A 16,098-nucleotide genomic window follows, 5' to 3' on the forward strand; every position below is an offset into this window, starting at 1 on the left:
GCTGCAAGGTGAACCCCTTGAATTGTCTCTCGAGGCTTCGGATGGCCGCGAGGTATTGCATAAGTGCGGAGTCCTTTGCTGCGTAGTCTTTCTCGACCTGGCCGGCAACTATCTTGGAGTCTGTCTTGATGATACAGGTGGTGACTCCGAGGGCCCTTAGCTTGCGGAGGCCGAGGATGACTGCTTCGTATTCTGCTATATTGTTTGTGCATCTGTCGGATTCCAGAGCGAAGCTGAGGCACGCTGCATATCTGTGCTTGACCCCGGCTGGTGAAGTGACGACTGCAGCGGCGCCTGCCCCCGCATGGCACCATGCGCCGTCGCAATGGATAGTCCAAACCTTCTCTGTGGACGGGTCTGGTTGTGTTACTGGCCCAGTCCAGTCGACGACGAAGTCTGCCAGGACTTGTGACTTGATGGCTGTCCTGGGCTCGAAGCTGATGTGGTAGCCGGATAGTTCGGCTGCCCACTTGGCGATCCTCACCGACGCCTCCGGGTTTCTAAATAATTCGCCGAGTCCCCTGTCTGAGGTGACTCGGACCTTGAATGCTTCGAAGTAATGGCGCAACTTGCGCGAAGACATAACGACTGCGTAGGCAATCTTCTCCAGCTCTGTCATGTTGCACTTGGACGGTGTCAGTACTTCGGAGACATAGTAGACAGGGGATTGCCTGACCACGCCCTCAACTGTCTGCTCCTGCACAAGTGCCGCGCTGACTTCATGCGGCGAAGCCGCGACGTAGAGCAATAGGGGGAGCGACGAGTCGGGGCTTGTGAGGATTGCCAGCTCCGATAGGTACTGTTTCAGTGAGGCGAAGGCCGCTGCCTGCTCCGGTCCCCAGGCGAAGTCTTTTGCACCGCGGAGTGTTTTGAGGAAGGGGAGACTTCGCTCGGCGGACCTAGAGATGAATCTGTTGAGAGCGGCCAATCTGCCTGTCAGACGCTGGACGTCCCTGGCGGACTGCGGAGGCGTCATGTTTACGATGGCCTGGATCTTGGTTGGGTTGGCCTCAATGCCGCGGTGTGATACCAGGTAGCCCAATATTTTGCCTTGGCGAACGCCGAAGACGCACTTTTCCGGATTCAGGCGGAGTCGTGCGTCTCGCATGTTCGCGAATGTCTCGGCGAGGTCGGCGAGGTGATCTTCCTTGTTCTTGCTGGCGACGACGATGTCATCCACATATGCAAATATGTTTCTACCAACCTGCCCTTCGAGTACTATTTTGGTGAGTCTGGAGAAGGTGGACCCGGCGTTCTTGAGTCCCTCCGGCATTCTGATGAAGCAATATCTGCCGAAGGGTGTTATAAAGCTGGTGCTGGCCTTGTCTTCCTCCTTCATGTATATCTGGTGGTAGCCGGAGAAGCAGTCGAGGAGTGACATAACCTCGCATCCGCCCGCGCTATCGACTATTTTGTCGATCCGTGGCAACGGGAAATTGTCCTTTGGGCAGGCCTTGTTGAGACTGGTGAAGTCTATGCACATTCGCCATTTCCCGCTTTTTTTCTGCACCATTACAACATTGGAGAGCCACGTGGGGTAAGCCACTGGCTCGATGAATTTAGCCTCTAGGAGGCGGTGCACCTCCGCCTTGGCGGCCTCTGTCTTTTCGTCGGACATTTTACGAAGCCTCTGCTTTTTTGGTCGCACCGAAGGGTCGAGTCCCAAGCTGTGCTCAATTATGGATCGGCTGACTCCGACCAGGTTGAGGGCGGACCAGGCGAAGACATCTTTATTTTTGGACAGGCAGCAGAGGAGTTTCTCTTCTTCATGCGAGGTGAGGTCTTCGCTGATAGTGACTGTCTGCTTGGGCGTGGCCTGATCGAGGGGGACGGTCTTGGTCCCGTCTTGGCTCTGCAGCTGTGCCTTGTCGTGCTGTTTATCGGTTGGCCTGGCGGGCGCAGAGACCTCGCGCTGGGCCGTGAGGCAGTGCACATTCCTCTGACCGGGCACGAAGTCCCGCTCTATGTTGCGCGCCGTCTGCTGGTTGCCGTAGACCGTAATGGCGCCTAGCGGTCCTGGTATCTTCATACATAGGTACAGTCCGTGGATGGCGGCTTCGAACTTATTGATGGAGCCCCGGCCCATGATGGCGTTGTATGGATATACCATATCCACGATATCGAAAGTCACTTGCTCACTTCGGGCATTGGGTGCCCTTGCCGCCGAAGCCATACAACGGGTTGTCCGAAGGCTTGAGCAGGCTGTGGCTTATGCCCATGCGGTCGAAGGCGTGAAGGAAGATGATGTCCGCCTGACTGCCGTTGTCGACTAGGACTTTGTGTAGGTCCCAGCCTGCCACGCTGCAATTGATAACCATAGCGTCGATGTGGGGGGCGCTGCGCAGGTCGACGTCTCGTGCGTCGAAGGTTAGTGGTACATGGGACCACTTTGTCTGCACGACTGGGCCAGTGACGGCGACATGGTTGATGATGCGGTAGTGATCCCGCTTCTGCCGCTTGGTGTCGAAGTCAGTGCTGGACCCCCCAGTTATCATGTGAATGACTCCGCGATATGGTTGATCGGCGAAGTCTTCCTGCTTTGGGGCATGGGGGATGTTTTGATGGTGTGGTGGTGGGGGTGGAGGAGGTACGATTTGTACTTCCTGATGGTGTTGGTAAGCATGGTGCGGTGGATGCAGGGCGGGAGCGTGGATATATGGTGGAGGGGGTTGCTGGTAATTGTGCGCGACAATTCTGGGGTTGTCGGCTGGCTGCGCCCGTGCCATTCTGTCTCTGGTGGCCTTCGTTTCGGGGCAGTCTTTGGTTTGGTGGGCGCAGGCTTCGCCATGAAAAAGGCAGTAGAATCGGCGCGGCGGCTATGCACGCCCTCGGCCCCTACCGCGAGTTCCATTCCCGTGGCCCTGGGGGGATATTCCTGGCGACGAGGGGGGTCAGCAGCGGGGTGCTGGTTGGCGATGTTGTGCACTTGCTGCTGACTGCGGCCGTCTCGACCGGAGTCTGGCTGCGGAGTCCTCGTCCACGTGCGGCTGGACTGTGGGGCATCTTTGGGTTTCCGCTGTGACTCAACCTTGCGCTGGTGGAGCTCTTCAGATTTGGCATATTTTTCAAAGAGCTGATATAGCTCCTGGAGGTTCTTGGGTGGATCTCTGATACAGTGGCTGTAGAGGACGCCGGCACGAAGGCCACTGATGGCGTAGTGGATAGCGATCTGATCATCAACGGAGGGCAGCTGTGACTTGAGTGTTAAGAATTTGCGGTAATACTCCCGCAGAGTCTCCTTTTCCAGCTGCTTGCAAAGCGAGAGCTCGGCCAAGGCGTCGGTGTCTGGGCGGTACCCTTGGAAGTTGAGCAGGAACTTGTCCCTGAGACTTCTCCATGAATCAATGGACAGTGGAGGCAATCTGGTGAACCAGGTGAGAGCTGGGCCCTCCAAGGCGATGATGAAGGACTTCGCCATTGTGGCGTCTTCCCCTCCGGCAGATGCAACGGCGACCTGATAACTCATTATGTATTGCGCCGGGTCGGTGCTGCCGTTGTACTTGGGATAGGTCCCTGCTCGGAAGTTAGCTGGCCAAGGCGTCACTTGCAGGTGTGGCGCCAGGGGACTTCGCTCGTCGAGGTAGTTGACCCCTTGGAATGGCGCGGCGTGCTGGAAGGTGTAGTCACGCTGGGGGAAACGCGGGTCTTCCGGCTGTGCTCGGTGTTGCAGGGGTGGCCCATGCTGCAGGCCGAGGTGGCCTTCGCGCGTGTCTTCTGGTTGTGCGCGCTGCTGGAGGGGTGGCCCTTGCTGCAGGCCAAGGTGACCTTCGCGCTGCATCAGCGCGATCTCGCGCTCGAGGTCTTGGGCCTTCTGCTCCTCGTCGTGTATCATTTGCCGCACCTTTGCTAGTGCGGACACGCGCTGGCGCTTGGCCTCCAGTATCTCTTTCTGCCTCTGGAGATTGCGGTTCTTGAGGCGTAGGGCGCGCAGCTGTAGCTGTTCTTCCGCTGAGACGCTGAGGACTTCACCGTCCTCGGTGAGGCCCGCGCCTTCCAGTGGGGCGAAGCCTGGGGGCGGCTGCGATTGGCCTTCGGGGCCGCAGGTGCGGAAGGTGTCGTCTTCGCAGGTGCGGGGAACATTGTCTTCAGTGGGCTCTTGGTGGGTGGATTGGGTGAGGGCGAGGGCCTTGCCCTTACTTGCGGCGAGCAGTGCTGCCTTCGCAGCCTCGTCAGCCTTCGGGTTAGCTCTCTTGGGTGCCATCGCGGGTGGTTTTGTCGTAGCACGAACGGTGGGCGCCAAATGTTGGAACTTGCTCTCAACCGCAAGGAGGCCAACAAGGGTGAACAGTGGTAACAACAGGGTTACGTGCTAGGAGGCAATAGCTCTATTAATTTGGCCTTCCACGGGCACTGTGCAGGGGTATTTATAGGTACCTGAGCGCCCAGCGCCTTGTGCTAAGGACGCATGTGCCCTCAGCTACCTAGGTTATCCCTAGAATATTCCCATAAAGCGGGGTTACAGACTGTAATTACAGGATGCCTTTACAAGTTAGGCCCGTAACCGGCGGCGGCCACGCAGGGCCCGTTACAATGGGCCGGAACGCACGTGGGCCTCTGAGCTGGACGAGGCCGCACTGTGGGATGACTTCGTCGCCGGTCTTCGTCTGGTGCCGATCAAGCGAAGGGTGTCCCTGCCTGTTCTGTCTCTATCTGATCAGCGGTTATCAGCGAAGACTTCGAGCGAGGGGTGGCGCCTTTGCCTTCGCCCCAACACCTGTGTTGTTATGATAGTCTTGATTAGGTTGTGTTATGTGTTCTCCTTGCCATGCTGTCTAGGAGGTACGGTAACTATTTAATACATTTTTCCTCTAACCAATAAAAAAATGTTGTCTGTCCTGCTCATGAAAAGACCCCCTTCCGCAAATAATCTAGTTGTTCCCGAGTAAAGCCCTTAAAAAAATCAAATCACGTGCTTGTTTTGGTGTTTCTAGCCTTGAGTGTTTTATCCTTGAAGTTACACCTGCACAGCTTATAGACCCCCACAGCTTGACCGCTAGACCAACCCAAGTCTCCTTGTGCACTTGTGTCAAAAAATATATATTTGTTGTTGGTGTCTAGTCGCGCAAACCCTATCAAGGCCATGTTTCTTTCCATAAATCCTTGTCCTAAAACATCATAGCATTTCTGTTAATCATCCTAGCTGATCTTGTTTGCCTACCTCTCCTTTTGCCTGGATCTGGTAATCCTCTTTCTTGTGAATCATGTTGTGGCTTTATCATCCATCAAATCTCTAGATCATTCATCGAGATCTACCTTGTCGTCTTGTAATCTGCTCCAACCGATTCTCCAGTACAGGGTGTCGATCAATCTAATCTCTCATTTCTAGTCTTTCCGATGCTCTTTCTCTAGGCATCATGACCTCGTTTTTGTTAACCTTATCTTTAAATGGCATATCCATGTGGATTAATGGATTCTTCTGTTGTCCTTGGATCTCTTGTGTCTCTAAAAGCTCGACAATCTATTTTGATCTTATGGTTGGTTCATCCTCATATCAAATCTCGTACTAGTCTCTGGCCTAATAATCCCCATGATGATCAAGAAATAGTTCTCTGAGTCGAAGAAAATTCTCATGTGATGCTCTTTTGCCAACAATCTCTGCTTCAACTCCGATCACATTCTTATTTTCTGAGCCATACTCTCATGGGCTCCATCTGTCTGTGCTATGTGGATTTCTTATTGGTTGCGTTTGGTAATGGTATTATGGCTAGCAACTGATGGTGCCGCGACGAAACCGAGAGCCTCCTGTGGGCGCGCACACATGGTTGAGCTGCTCGGCACGCGTTGGTATCGCGGTTAATAGTCGTGGTCTATTACGAGACTATACTGATGTGCTATCTTTTGTGGATATTCTCTCAAAGTGATCGCTGCATTTTGTCTCAACATGCCGCGATATTCTATCCAAATCTATCTTCATTATCTTATCAAATCCCATCTCATGAATTTGCATCTATCTCCAGCCTGGGAGTTACATGCTTCTCCATCCTTAAAGATCATCATTCGAATCTCGGGACGAGATTCTTTTTAAGGGGGGAAGGCTGTGACACCCTAGGTGTCAATTTCTCGTTATGTCGGGAGATTTATCCTAATCTCGGATGCTTAGTGAAAATTTCTATTTCTCGATCACATCTATCTCCATTTATCAAGTTACTCATGAAAGTTTCACCAAGTTCGGAATTATTCGATCTCAAGAACAACCAATTTTGGAGCGTGTTAAAAACTTTTAATTCTCGGAACAAATGCAGACTCGAAGATCATTCTTGAATTATAAATCTCATCTGAAGCTCTTTAAATCAAACTCTCGACGACTGTTATTTGATTTGAGCCCGAGTCTAATTCCTCGAACCTCGATCGACGTCCGACTATTTTATCCGAGTCCGTACTCTCAAACGGAATACTCAGTATGTCGCCCTCTAATTAATTCTTACTCGACTCAGCCTAGTATCTTTGTGTCTAAAACGAATTCAAAACCCACTCCGACAGCGATTTTAAAATGTCACGATTCACCTTTTCCGACTAAAAATCCAAAGCCGATCAAAATTTGAGAGAAACATTTATTTCTAAAATAGTGCGCGAGAAAATTTCAAAAGCGGAATCTCCAATGGGTTGTCCTCAAATAAATTCTTATCCGATTCGTCTTAATATCTCGGTATCCAATCCGATTTTAAAAATCAACATCGGCGACGATTTTTAAATGTCGCGGTTTGTCTCTTTCAACCAAAAAAATCCAAAAACCAGCCGTATCTCAGGACGATTTATTTTCAAATCACGTGTAGGGAATTATTTCCGAGCAAAGTTCAAATCAGACTCTCGGCCGAATTAATCGCTCAATCGTCCGTTCGTCCGAACTCTAGTTCGCTCTGTTTTGTGTACAGACGAAATCTGGAGGAACATTTTTATTCCGGAAAATAAATTAGCGCAGCCCGTTTGAGTGCTTTGGGCCAAGCCCATTCTAGCCCATTTGGCCCAATTGAAACCCTAACCCTACGGTTTCTCTATAAATACGGATCCCTCTCCCTTGCACTTGGCCATTTTTTCACTCCCACCCCTGCATTTTTCCTAGCCGCCACTTCCTTTCCCTGCCTTCTTCTCCCACACGCAGCAGCCAGCGCGCAGGAGCTCCTCCCCGTCGGCCAGCCATGGCGCCCAGAAAATTCCAGTCGGCTCCCCCTTCTTCTTCCTCCAGCCAGCAGGTCGTTCCCTCGGCTGTCTAGGGCGCGGACGAGCTTCTCTCGCCCCTGCTCTTCTTTGGCCGGACCGGCCCCCCAGCTCGGGCAGGCGAGCCCACCATCACCCATGGACGAGCTCCCTCCCTGCTCCCATATTGGCTCGCCTCCTCCCACCCTTTCTTGTACCTCTAGCGCCATGGCCAAGCTTCCTTTTTCCCTGCTATTCCCCTTCGCGCAGAGGCTTCTCCTTGGGCGCGGGTACCTCTGCTCCAACCATGGCGCCTCCCTCTGCTGTCCACGGCGAGCAGCCCAGCAGCCGAGCGCCCCACGGTTGAAGTCCCATTGGCCGACCTCCACTTTCCTGCTCCATGGCCGCCCAGCAACAGTGCCCTTCTTCCCCGCACAGCGCCTCTGCTCTCCCTCTCCCAAGCTCCAGCACTCACAGAACAGCAGATCACCGGCGCCCTTGTTTCCCTGCTCGGACAGCAGCCATGCCGCCATGATTCCCTGCGCAGCAAGCCACGCGTCATCGATTTCTTGCAGCAGCCCCGGCGTCTCCGCGCTCTGCGGGCTCGCTGTTTTATAAGCGCAGTGAACAGCACGCCGTCGACCTCGCGCAGCAACCGCGACCCCAGTTCACGCAGCCACATGGGTTCCCTCCGCATCGCGCCCTTGTCGTGCTCGACAAAATGGCGCAGCGAGCAGCAGCCATGAGATCCCGTCCGTATCGCTTGCATTGACCCGATTTGCGCAGCGCCTGCGCGCCGTCGTCAAAACCCGTGGTGAGAAAACCCTCGCTGCCATTGCTGCTATTATATTTTTATTTTTTTTGTGCTCGGTAAAACTGTTGAACGGTAGTGTGTGTCTAATCGCAGCTAGCCGTCAATGCCATTCGTCGCGCACGCGTGTTCGATACAAGACCGATCGGGTGCACCACGTGCTTGCACAACTCAAATCCGATCCCGTTCAGGTTTATTGATTTATAGTTTACATTATGTATGATTTGGTTGATGTCAGGCAGTGCATGTATATGTGTGGATACGTGTAAAGCATTCGATTATGCGCATTGGTAGGATCGCGTTTGCGATTAGAGAACAAGAGGATATTTGATGTGTGCGATTTGTAGTTAGTCTAATTAGGTTTTGGTCGATGATGTGCATGTGTGATTATGTGTGCGAAAATACATTGGTATGAATGGAAGCGTGTAGAGAGGAATATGAAGTAGAAAAGAACTCCGGTGTTTTTATATTTTGATAGGAAAATATATGATGTCTCGTCTGATGCGAAGACTAAGTTTAAATAAATAAATGTGGATCATGTTTTAGGGAATGCATCGGTAGATGTTTATGTGAAGAGGGTATTGGTTTTATGCATGGGATCGGTGATTGTGATAGTCGATGCGAATGAGGAGTATGAGCAATCCGGTTGGAGTCACTTGCACGGTTGATGCCTTGTGCGTATTTTGGGGACCTGTAGGTGCGTGGGTGAGCCGAGGTTATTTTGTTGTTGGATTGGATAGATATGTGGCTGCGATAGTTCCTTGGTGTGTCGTAGGGATTGGTCGCGAATGTGTTAATGAATTGCTAACATGCTTCATCGTAGATTAATGTGTTAGTGCGGCAAAAATTTGGTAAATCCTAAAGCATGCTTGGTGTCTTCTGCACTCGGCTAGCGAGTCAGTCTAGGATAATTATATTTACGTATTCATCGTTGGTGTAGGTTAAATTAGGTGAAAAACGTAAATTACGTGACATATATTTAGTGTTTGGAAGATGAGATAGATTAATTTAGAAAGATGTGTTATCAAACATGTGTGCCGAAGTGCGTTGTAGTAGTGATGGCGTTTACTTGAACAAAGAGTCTTAAGTGCATGTCGTGCTATGGTTATATTTGAGATAGTAAATTATAAAAGTTGTGCAATATGAGGTTCGATCGATGTAGTTAATATTGATTGAACTGTAGAGAGGTGGTGACATGCCGAAGTAGTCATCGCTTCCTCTGCGGTTAAGTCGATGTCATGTGTGATCATGCTATTTACGTGGTGAATGTGTTTGTTGAATTTATGTGGTAATTTTAGTGCACTAAATGGCACGGATAAAAATTAGTAAGTCTACTTGTTAGTTCCCACTTGGTTATTTTAACTCTAACAATTGTCAAAGTGTTAGAATAATTCAAGTATCTAGAACGCGACACTTCTTGAATTATATAGGAGCTGAAAATTTATTGATTGCTGTTTTGGACTGCACACACTGTTTTAATTGTGCTGTATGTTTGATGAACTAAATTGTGTTTTCTGTAGATATGTGCTATAGAAAAGTGGTAGATAACTTTATTATCTTACTTGTGTTAAAACCTGACAGGCATAAGTCCGATCGTTTAGGAGATATGCTTTTTACAAATTCAGTAACTGAATCTGTCCAAATTCTGTACAGATTTCAGAAACTGCATTGTTTGCTCAATTTAATTTTGCAATCTGTCCATGGTCGTTATAAGAAAGTTGTAGATGCTTTTCTTATCTTGCTTGTGTTAAAATTTCAAAACCACATGCCTAATGGTTTAAGAGTTATGAATTTTACAAACTGCTTGCTGTGTTCTGTCTACCGTCAGAACAGATTTTGAAAACTGTATCGTTTGATTTAGTTAAACATTGAATCACTTCTTAGTGATTATAAAAGTTATGTGGTGCTTTTGCTGAGCTTTCCAAAAAGTCTTAGATCACTCTTTTTGGTGGTCTGAAGCTTAAGTTATGAATGTTTCAAATACGAAGACTGAATCTGTCCAGTTCTGGACAGCACAACCTTCATAGTGTATTTTAACCTTGATACATGTTAAACCAGCCAGTGATGTTTATAAATAATTTGTAGAACATTTAATTAGCTTTCCAGAAAGTCTAGGATCAATTTGTTTGATGTCTGAATTTTCAGTTGTGAATTTTTGAAGTTGCAAGTCTGAATCTGTCCAAATCTGGACAGAGCTGCTGTGATTGCACTTTTTGACCTTGCTATGTATTGAATCAGGGTTGAGGTGAAAATACCAAAGTTACAGTTCACTTTTTAAGCTTTCCAGAAAGTCCTAGTTTGCTATTTTTGGATTAATATTTGAAAAGTTATGATTAAAACAAGTAACTGCTGTATTGCTGTCCTAAAATTCTGCAAGTGCTTAGTTGATTTTTGAGTTCACCCTTTTGGCTAAAAATGATTGGTTAGCACTAAATTTATATATAGAATTGTCATGGCTAAGCTTGAGATAACATATGTGTCATGTTTTATACGTTTCTTTTTCTAGTTAATTGTGAGGTAGTATTGTGTTGCGTAAATATCCAAAATGTTTGTCGTCTTTTTAGCGGTGTTAATGTTGTGCGCTCGACGATATGTAGTTAGCTAACGCTAGTGTGTGTGGTTGCTCGTGATGTCTCGCTACTTAGTGTTTAATTCGCTAGCGTGTACTTAAAGTATGCTATTTCATTATATTCATACATATGCATCTTGCATCTCATTTAGGACCGAGAGATGATGATCGAGCAACTGATGTGGTGCCAACCACAAGATGCAGTTGGTGGACGACCCAAGGAAGGATGGACTTAACCAGTGGATGCTCGCCGAGCGAGTACCTCCCCCCGGCAAACACTACCTAAGTGTTAAATTAAAGGCAAGCCCCGATTTTATGCATAACCGTTTATATATGTTATTTTACTACACTTAATGTTTGTAGGCTTGTACTGTGCACTTAAGTGTAGGAGTTGCCTGAAACCCTAGTTGCATGAACTCAGGATTCCTTTGAGATGGATACTAGTATGCTAGGTCGAGTAGCTGCTTTAATAATTAGGGATCTCGGTAGAAGTCGAGTGATTTTTCTAGCACTCGCGCGAGGTCAGGAAATTGTTGTATCCACTTTGATAACAGAATGGTGATGGTCTGTGGACACGGGTCCATGGGGACGCGTGGTCTACGAGATGAAATTGGAATAAGGATTAACGTGCGGATACCTGTGTCAAGCGTTTGAACGTACTAAACATATGCCGAGAAATATGGTAAATCGGTAAGCCTAGTACCTAAGTGAACCTGCCCGCAGATTGCCCTCCTCACGCGACCTGAGACGTGGTCTCCCATTCCGGTTATGGTGGGTACAAGTGCGGTCACTGCACGACGGCAGTCGGGGTCAGTGAGGCATTGTACGCCAAGGCGGTGAGCCCCTTTCTGTTGTCAGGGAATCGATGGGGACGGTTGATGTGTGTGGGAACGGAGTGCCCCTACATGTCGTGTGTTTAGGTTTACCTTGCAAGGATAAAAACTCGATTCGAATCGTCTGCTTCTCGTAGCTAATGAGACTGCTTGATCCATTGTACCGCATTGAGTAAAAAGTGGAAATGAGATACTGGCAAAGGATATTGATTGATAAAATGTTTGATACCATGTATGAATAGCTAGGTACTCATCTAGTTTAAAAAGGATCATACTAAAATTTGAAAAGCTAAAACTTGATTTTAGACTAAGCTAGTGCTTTTGGCAAACCAAACCCCTCAGCCAAACAGCTGCATGTCTAGAGGTAGAGGAGTAGACTCCTCACACCGGGTAAGTCTAGCTGAGTATTAGTATACTCAGCCTTGCTTGTGGCACACTTTTTGCAGGTACTCCTTAGGATGAGTGGTTGCTGGTGTGACTTGGCCTTTATCCCTGCCACCGGGATAGACGGTCGAGTGGGTTATTGCTTCCGCAGGAGAGGACCAGGAGGAGTAGCGTGGCCAGGCTTCGCCATGTTACTCGGTTTTCTCCGTTAGTTATTTCCGCTGCATTAAAATTTATGGTTATTATTTCTGAAACTCCGATAATGTAATCACTAATGATATTTCTTAAATTTGTGGTATTATGTTTTATTGTATTTCTCTGTGCCTCACCTTCGTGTGAGCTAGTGGTATTCGATCCTGGTAAGTGGCTTTATCGGACTAGATCCGAGGGACTGACGGGTTATTCCTGTTTAAGTGTGTTGCTGCCCTTAAGGGTGCGACTTGGGCACTTAAGCTGGAATAATTCGGGCGGTTCCGCCATAGTTTTTGAAAGGGAAATGTGCCTTTGGGCCATTTCTAAGTATTTTGGTGATTGAGTGCCAACACAAGTAGTCATGTGTTAATCTATGCCAAATGATGGACAAAGTGAAAATCAACATAAAGGTTTGTTTCTAAGACTTAGTACTTTGGTTTAAGGACTAATGTATTGTGTTTAAGTACTGGAAACAGGAGAAATCAATTTGGAAAAGAGATGGCTTTGTTCAGCCAAAGACAGTTCAGTCTGGGAGCACCGGACTGTCCGGTGCGCCAGGCTGGCTCTGGTGAAAAGGCCGCTCTCGGGAGTTCGTCGTCGGCGTACGGCTAAAATTCACCGGACTGTCCGGTGTGCACCGGACTGTCCGGTGAGCCAACGGTCGGCCGCGCAATCTGCGCGTGACGCGTGGCAGAGCCAACGGTCAGAAGGGGGCACCGGACTGTCCGGTGTGCACCGGACTGTCCGGTGTGCACCGGACAGTGTCCGGTGCGCCAACGGCTCTGGATCTTCAACAGCCAGCTGCGCCAAAACAGGAAAGAAATCCGCACCGGACTGTCCGGTGCGCTAGTCGACAGAAGGCAAGATTTGCCTTCCTGGAATGCTCTCAATTGGTATCAGAGCCGTTCTCTTCAAGAAAGGGACTAATCGCCCGAAGAGATGGATCCTAAGGGAAAGGGGATAGTGATCAACGACAAGGAGAAGGAGTCCTTCATCAATGAGCCGAAAGACGACAAGCCTACTGACTCGAGCTCAAGTCATAAGAAGAAGGACAGGAAGAAGAAGAGGCGCATCAAGAAGATCGTCTACTACGACGATAGTGACGAGTCCTCTTCTTCCCAAAAGGACAACGACGACAACGACTATGAGAAAAAGAAGACGGTTAACTCGAACTTTTCTTTTGATTACTCTCGTATGCCGCATAGTTCAAATACTCATTTGCTTTCCATTCCCCTTGGTAAACCTCCTCACTTTGATGGAGAGGACTACGGATTTTGGAGTCACAAAATGCGTAGCCACTTGTTCTCTCTCCATCCAAGTATATGGGAGATAGTAGAAAATGGAATGCAATTTGATAGCACGGATAGTCCCTTGTTTATTAATGAACAAATTCATAAAAATGCACAAGCTACTACTGTGTTGTTAGCCTCATTGTGCAGGGATGAATACCATAAGGTGAGCGGCTTGGATAACACCAAGCAGATTTGGGACACCCTCAGGATCTCTCATGAGGGAAATGACGTCACCATGCTCACCAAGATGGAGTTGGTGGAGGGCGAACTTGGGAGATTCGCAATGATGAGGGGAGAGGAGCCAACCCAAATGTACAACTGGCTCAAGACCCTCGTCAACAAAATAAGGAGCTATGGAAGCACACGATGGACGGACCACGACGTCGTCCGCCTAATGCTAAGGTCTTTCACTGTCATTGATCCACATCTGGTAAACAATATTCGTGAGAATCCCAGGTACACCAAGATGTCGCCCGAAGAAATACTTGGAAAGTTCATAAGCGGGCGGATGATGATCAAGGAGGCAAGATACGTCGATGAGGCATTGAATGGTCCAATTCATGAGCCTCAAGCCATTGCTCTCAAGGCAACAAATAGCAAGGAGGCGCTACCTAGCAAGGTGGCACAAGTTGAGGCGGCGGGGCTCAATGAGGAAGAAATGTCCCTCATCATCAAGCGATTCAAGCGGCACTCAAAGGTCGCAAGGAGCATCCCAACAAAAGCAAGACGAAGGGAAAGCGCTCCTGCTTCAAGTGTGGTAAGATTGGTCATTTTATCGCTAATTGTCCCGATAATGATAGTGACCAGGAACAAGAGAAGAAGAGGGAAAAGAAGAAGGCTTACAAGAAGGCTAAGGGCGAGGCACACCTTGGCAAGGAGTGGGACTCGGATTGTTCGTCGTCCGACTCCGACAATGAAGGACTCGCCGCCTCAGCCTTCAACAAATCATCCCTCTTCCCCAACGAGCATCACACCTGCCTCATGGCAAAGGAGAAGAAGGTAAACACTCAAAAGTCTACTTATGCTTCTTCTAGTGATGATGAATCTAGCGATGATGAAATAGACTACGCTAGTTTGTTCAAAGGCTTAGAAAGAACTAAATTCGATAAGATCAATGAATTGATTGATGCTTTTAATGATAAGAATAGATTGTTAGAAAAGCAAGAGGATCTTTTGTATGAAGAACATGATAAATTTGTAGAGGCACAAAAATCTCTTGCTTTAGAAGTTAAAAGGAATGAAATGCTTTCTTGTGAGCTATCTACTTGCCATGAGACCATTTCTAGTTTAAAAAATGTTAATGATGATTTAAATGCTAAACTAGAAGTAGCAAATAGATCTAACTCTTGTGTAGAACATGTTGTGATATGCAATAGGTGTAAAGATTTTAATGTTGATGCTTGTAGTGAACACCTAGTTTCTATTGCAAAGTTAAATGATGAAGTGGCTAGTCTTAATGCCCAACTTAAGACTAGCAAAAATGAATTTGATAAACTAAAATTTGCAAGGGATGCCTACACCATTGGTAGACACCCCTCAATTAAGGATGGGCTTGGCTTTAAGAGAGAAGCCAAGAACTTAACAAGTCATAAGGCTCCCATTCCCGCAAAAGAGAAAGGGAAGGCTCCTATGACTAATAGTAGTCAAAAGAATCATGCTTTCATTTATGGTGATAAGAGATATTCTAGAAATATTCATTATGATAGGAGTTGTAATGCTTATGATTCAGATGTCATGTTTGCTTCAAGTTCTTCCATTATGCATGATAGAAATTTGGCTAAGAAAAATGTTATGCCTAGAAGAAATATTGTTCATGTTCCTAGAAAAGTAGATAATGAACCTTCTACAATTTATCATGCCTGCAATGCTTCCTTTGCTATTTGTAGAAAGGACAAGAAAGTGGTTGCTAGAAAATTAGGGGCAAAATGCAAGGGAAATAAAACTTGCATTTGGGTCCCTAAGGCTATTGTTACTAACCTTGTAGGACCCAACAAGAGTTGGGTACCTAAGACCCAAGCCTAATTTGCCTTGCAGGTTTATGCATCCGGGGGATCAAGCTGGATTATCAACAGCGGATGCACAAACCACATGACGGGGGAGAAGAAGATGTTCACCTCCTACGTCAAGAACAAAGATTCCCAAGACTCAATCATATTCGGTGACGGGAATCAAGGCAAGGTTAAAGGACTAGGAAAAATAGCTATTTCTTCCGAGCATTCTATCTCTAATGTGTTTTTAGTTGATTCACTCGGGTATAATTTATTGTCCGTTAGTCAATTATGTAATATGGGATATAATTGCTTATTCACAAATGTAGATGTGTCTGTCTTTAGAAGGAGTGATGGTTCATTAGCTTTTAAGGGTGTACTAGACGGCAAACTCTATTTAGTTGATTTTGCAAAAGAGGAGGCCGGTCTAGATGCATGTTTAATTGCTAAGACTAGCATGGGCTGGCTGTGGCATCACCGTTTAGCACATGTGGGGATGAAGAACCTTCACAAACTTCCAAAGGGAGAACATGTGATAGGTCTAACAAATGTAACCTTCGAAAAAGATAGACCTTGTGCACCTTGTTAAGCAGGTAAACAGGTGGGAAGCTCTCATCATACCAAAAATGTGATGACCACATCAAGACCTTTGGAATTGCTTCATATGGACCTCTTCGGACCCGTCGCCTATCTAAGCATAGGAGGAAGTAAGTATGGTCTTGTTATAGTTGATGATTTTTCCCGCTTCACTTGGGTATTCTTTTTGCAGGATAAATCTGAAACCCAAGGGACCCTCAAACGCTTCCTAAGGAGAGCTCAAAATGAGTTTGAGCTCAAGGTGAAGAAGATAAGGAGCGACAATGGGTCAGAGTTCAAGAACCTTCAAGTGGAGGAG

At 47.6% G+C, this 16,098-nt stretch overlaps 1 protein-coding gene across 1 annotated transcript; it reads right to left on the reverse strand.

Annotated features, from left to right (window-relative positions):
- Window positions 1-6,780: 6,780 nt before the first annotated feature.
- LOC109943076 (uncharacterized) lies at window positions 6,781-8,779 on the reverse strand. The gene has a single exon (XM_020545883.3). It carries the CDS (start codon window positions 7,901-7,903, stop codon window positions 7,355-7,357), a length of 549 nt encoding a protein of 182 aa, XP_020401472.1. The 5' UTR covers window positions 7,904-8,779; the 3' UTR covers window positions 6,781-7,354.
- Between the last annotated feature and the right edge of the window lie 7,319 nt (window positions 8,780-16,098).

Source organism: Zea mays, chromosome 10 (genome assembly GCF_902167145.1).
Source record: "Zea mays cultivar B73 chromosome 10, Zm-B73-REFERENCE-NAM-5.0, whole genome shotgun sequence".
NCBI lineage: Eukaryota > Viridiplantae > Streptophyta > Magnoliopsida > Poales > Poaceae > Zea > Zea mays.

What these genes read in the sequence shown, in the direction of transcription:
- LOC109943076 (XM_020545883.3), bottom strand. Translation starts at nt 7,903, where the DNA reads ATGCAAGCGATACGGACGGGATCTCATGGCTGCTGCTCGCTGCGCCAT.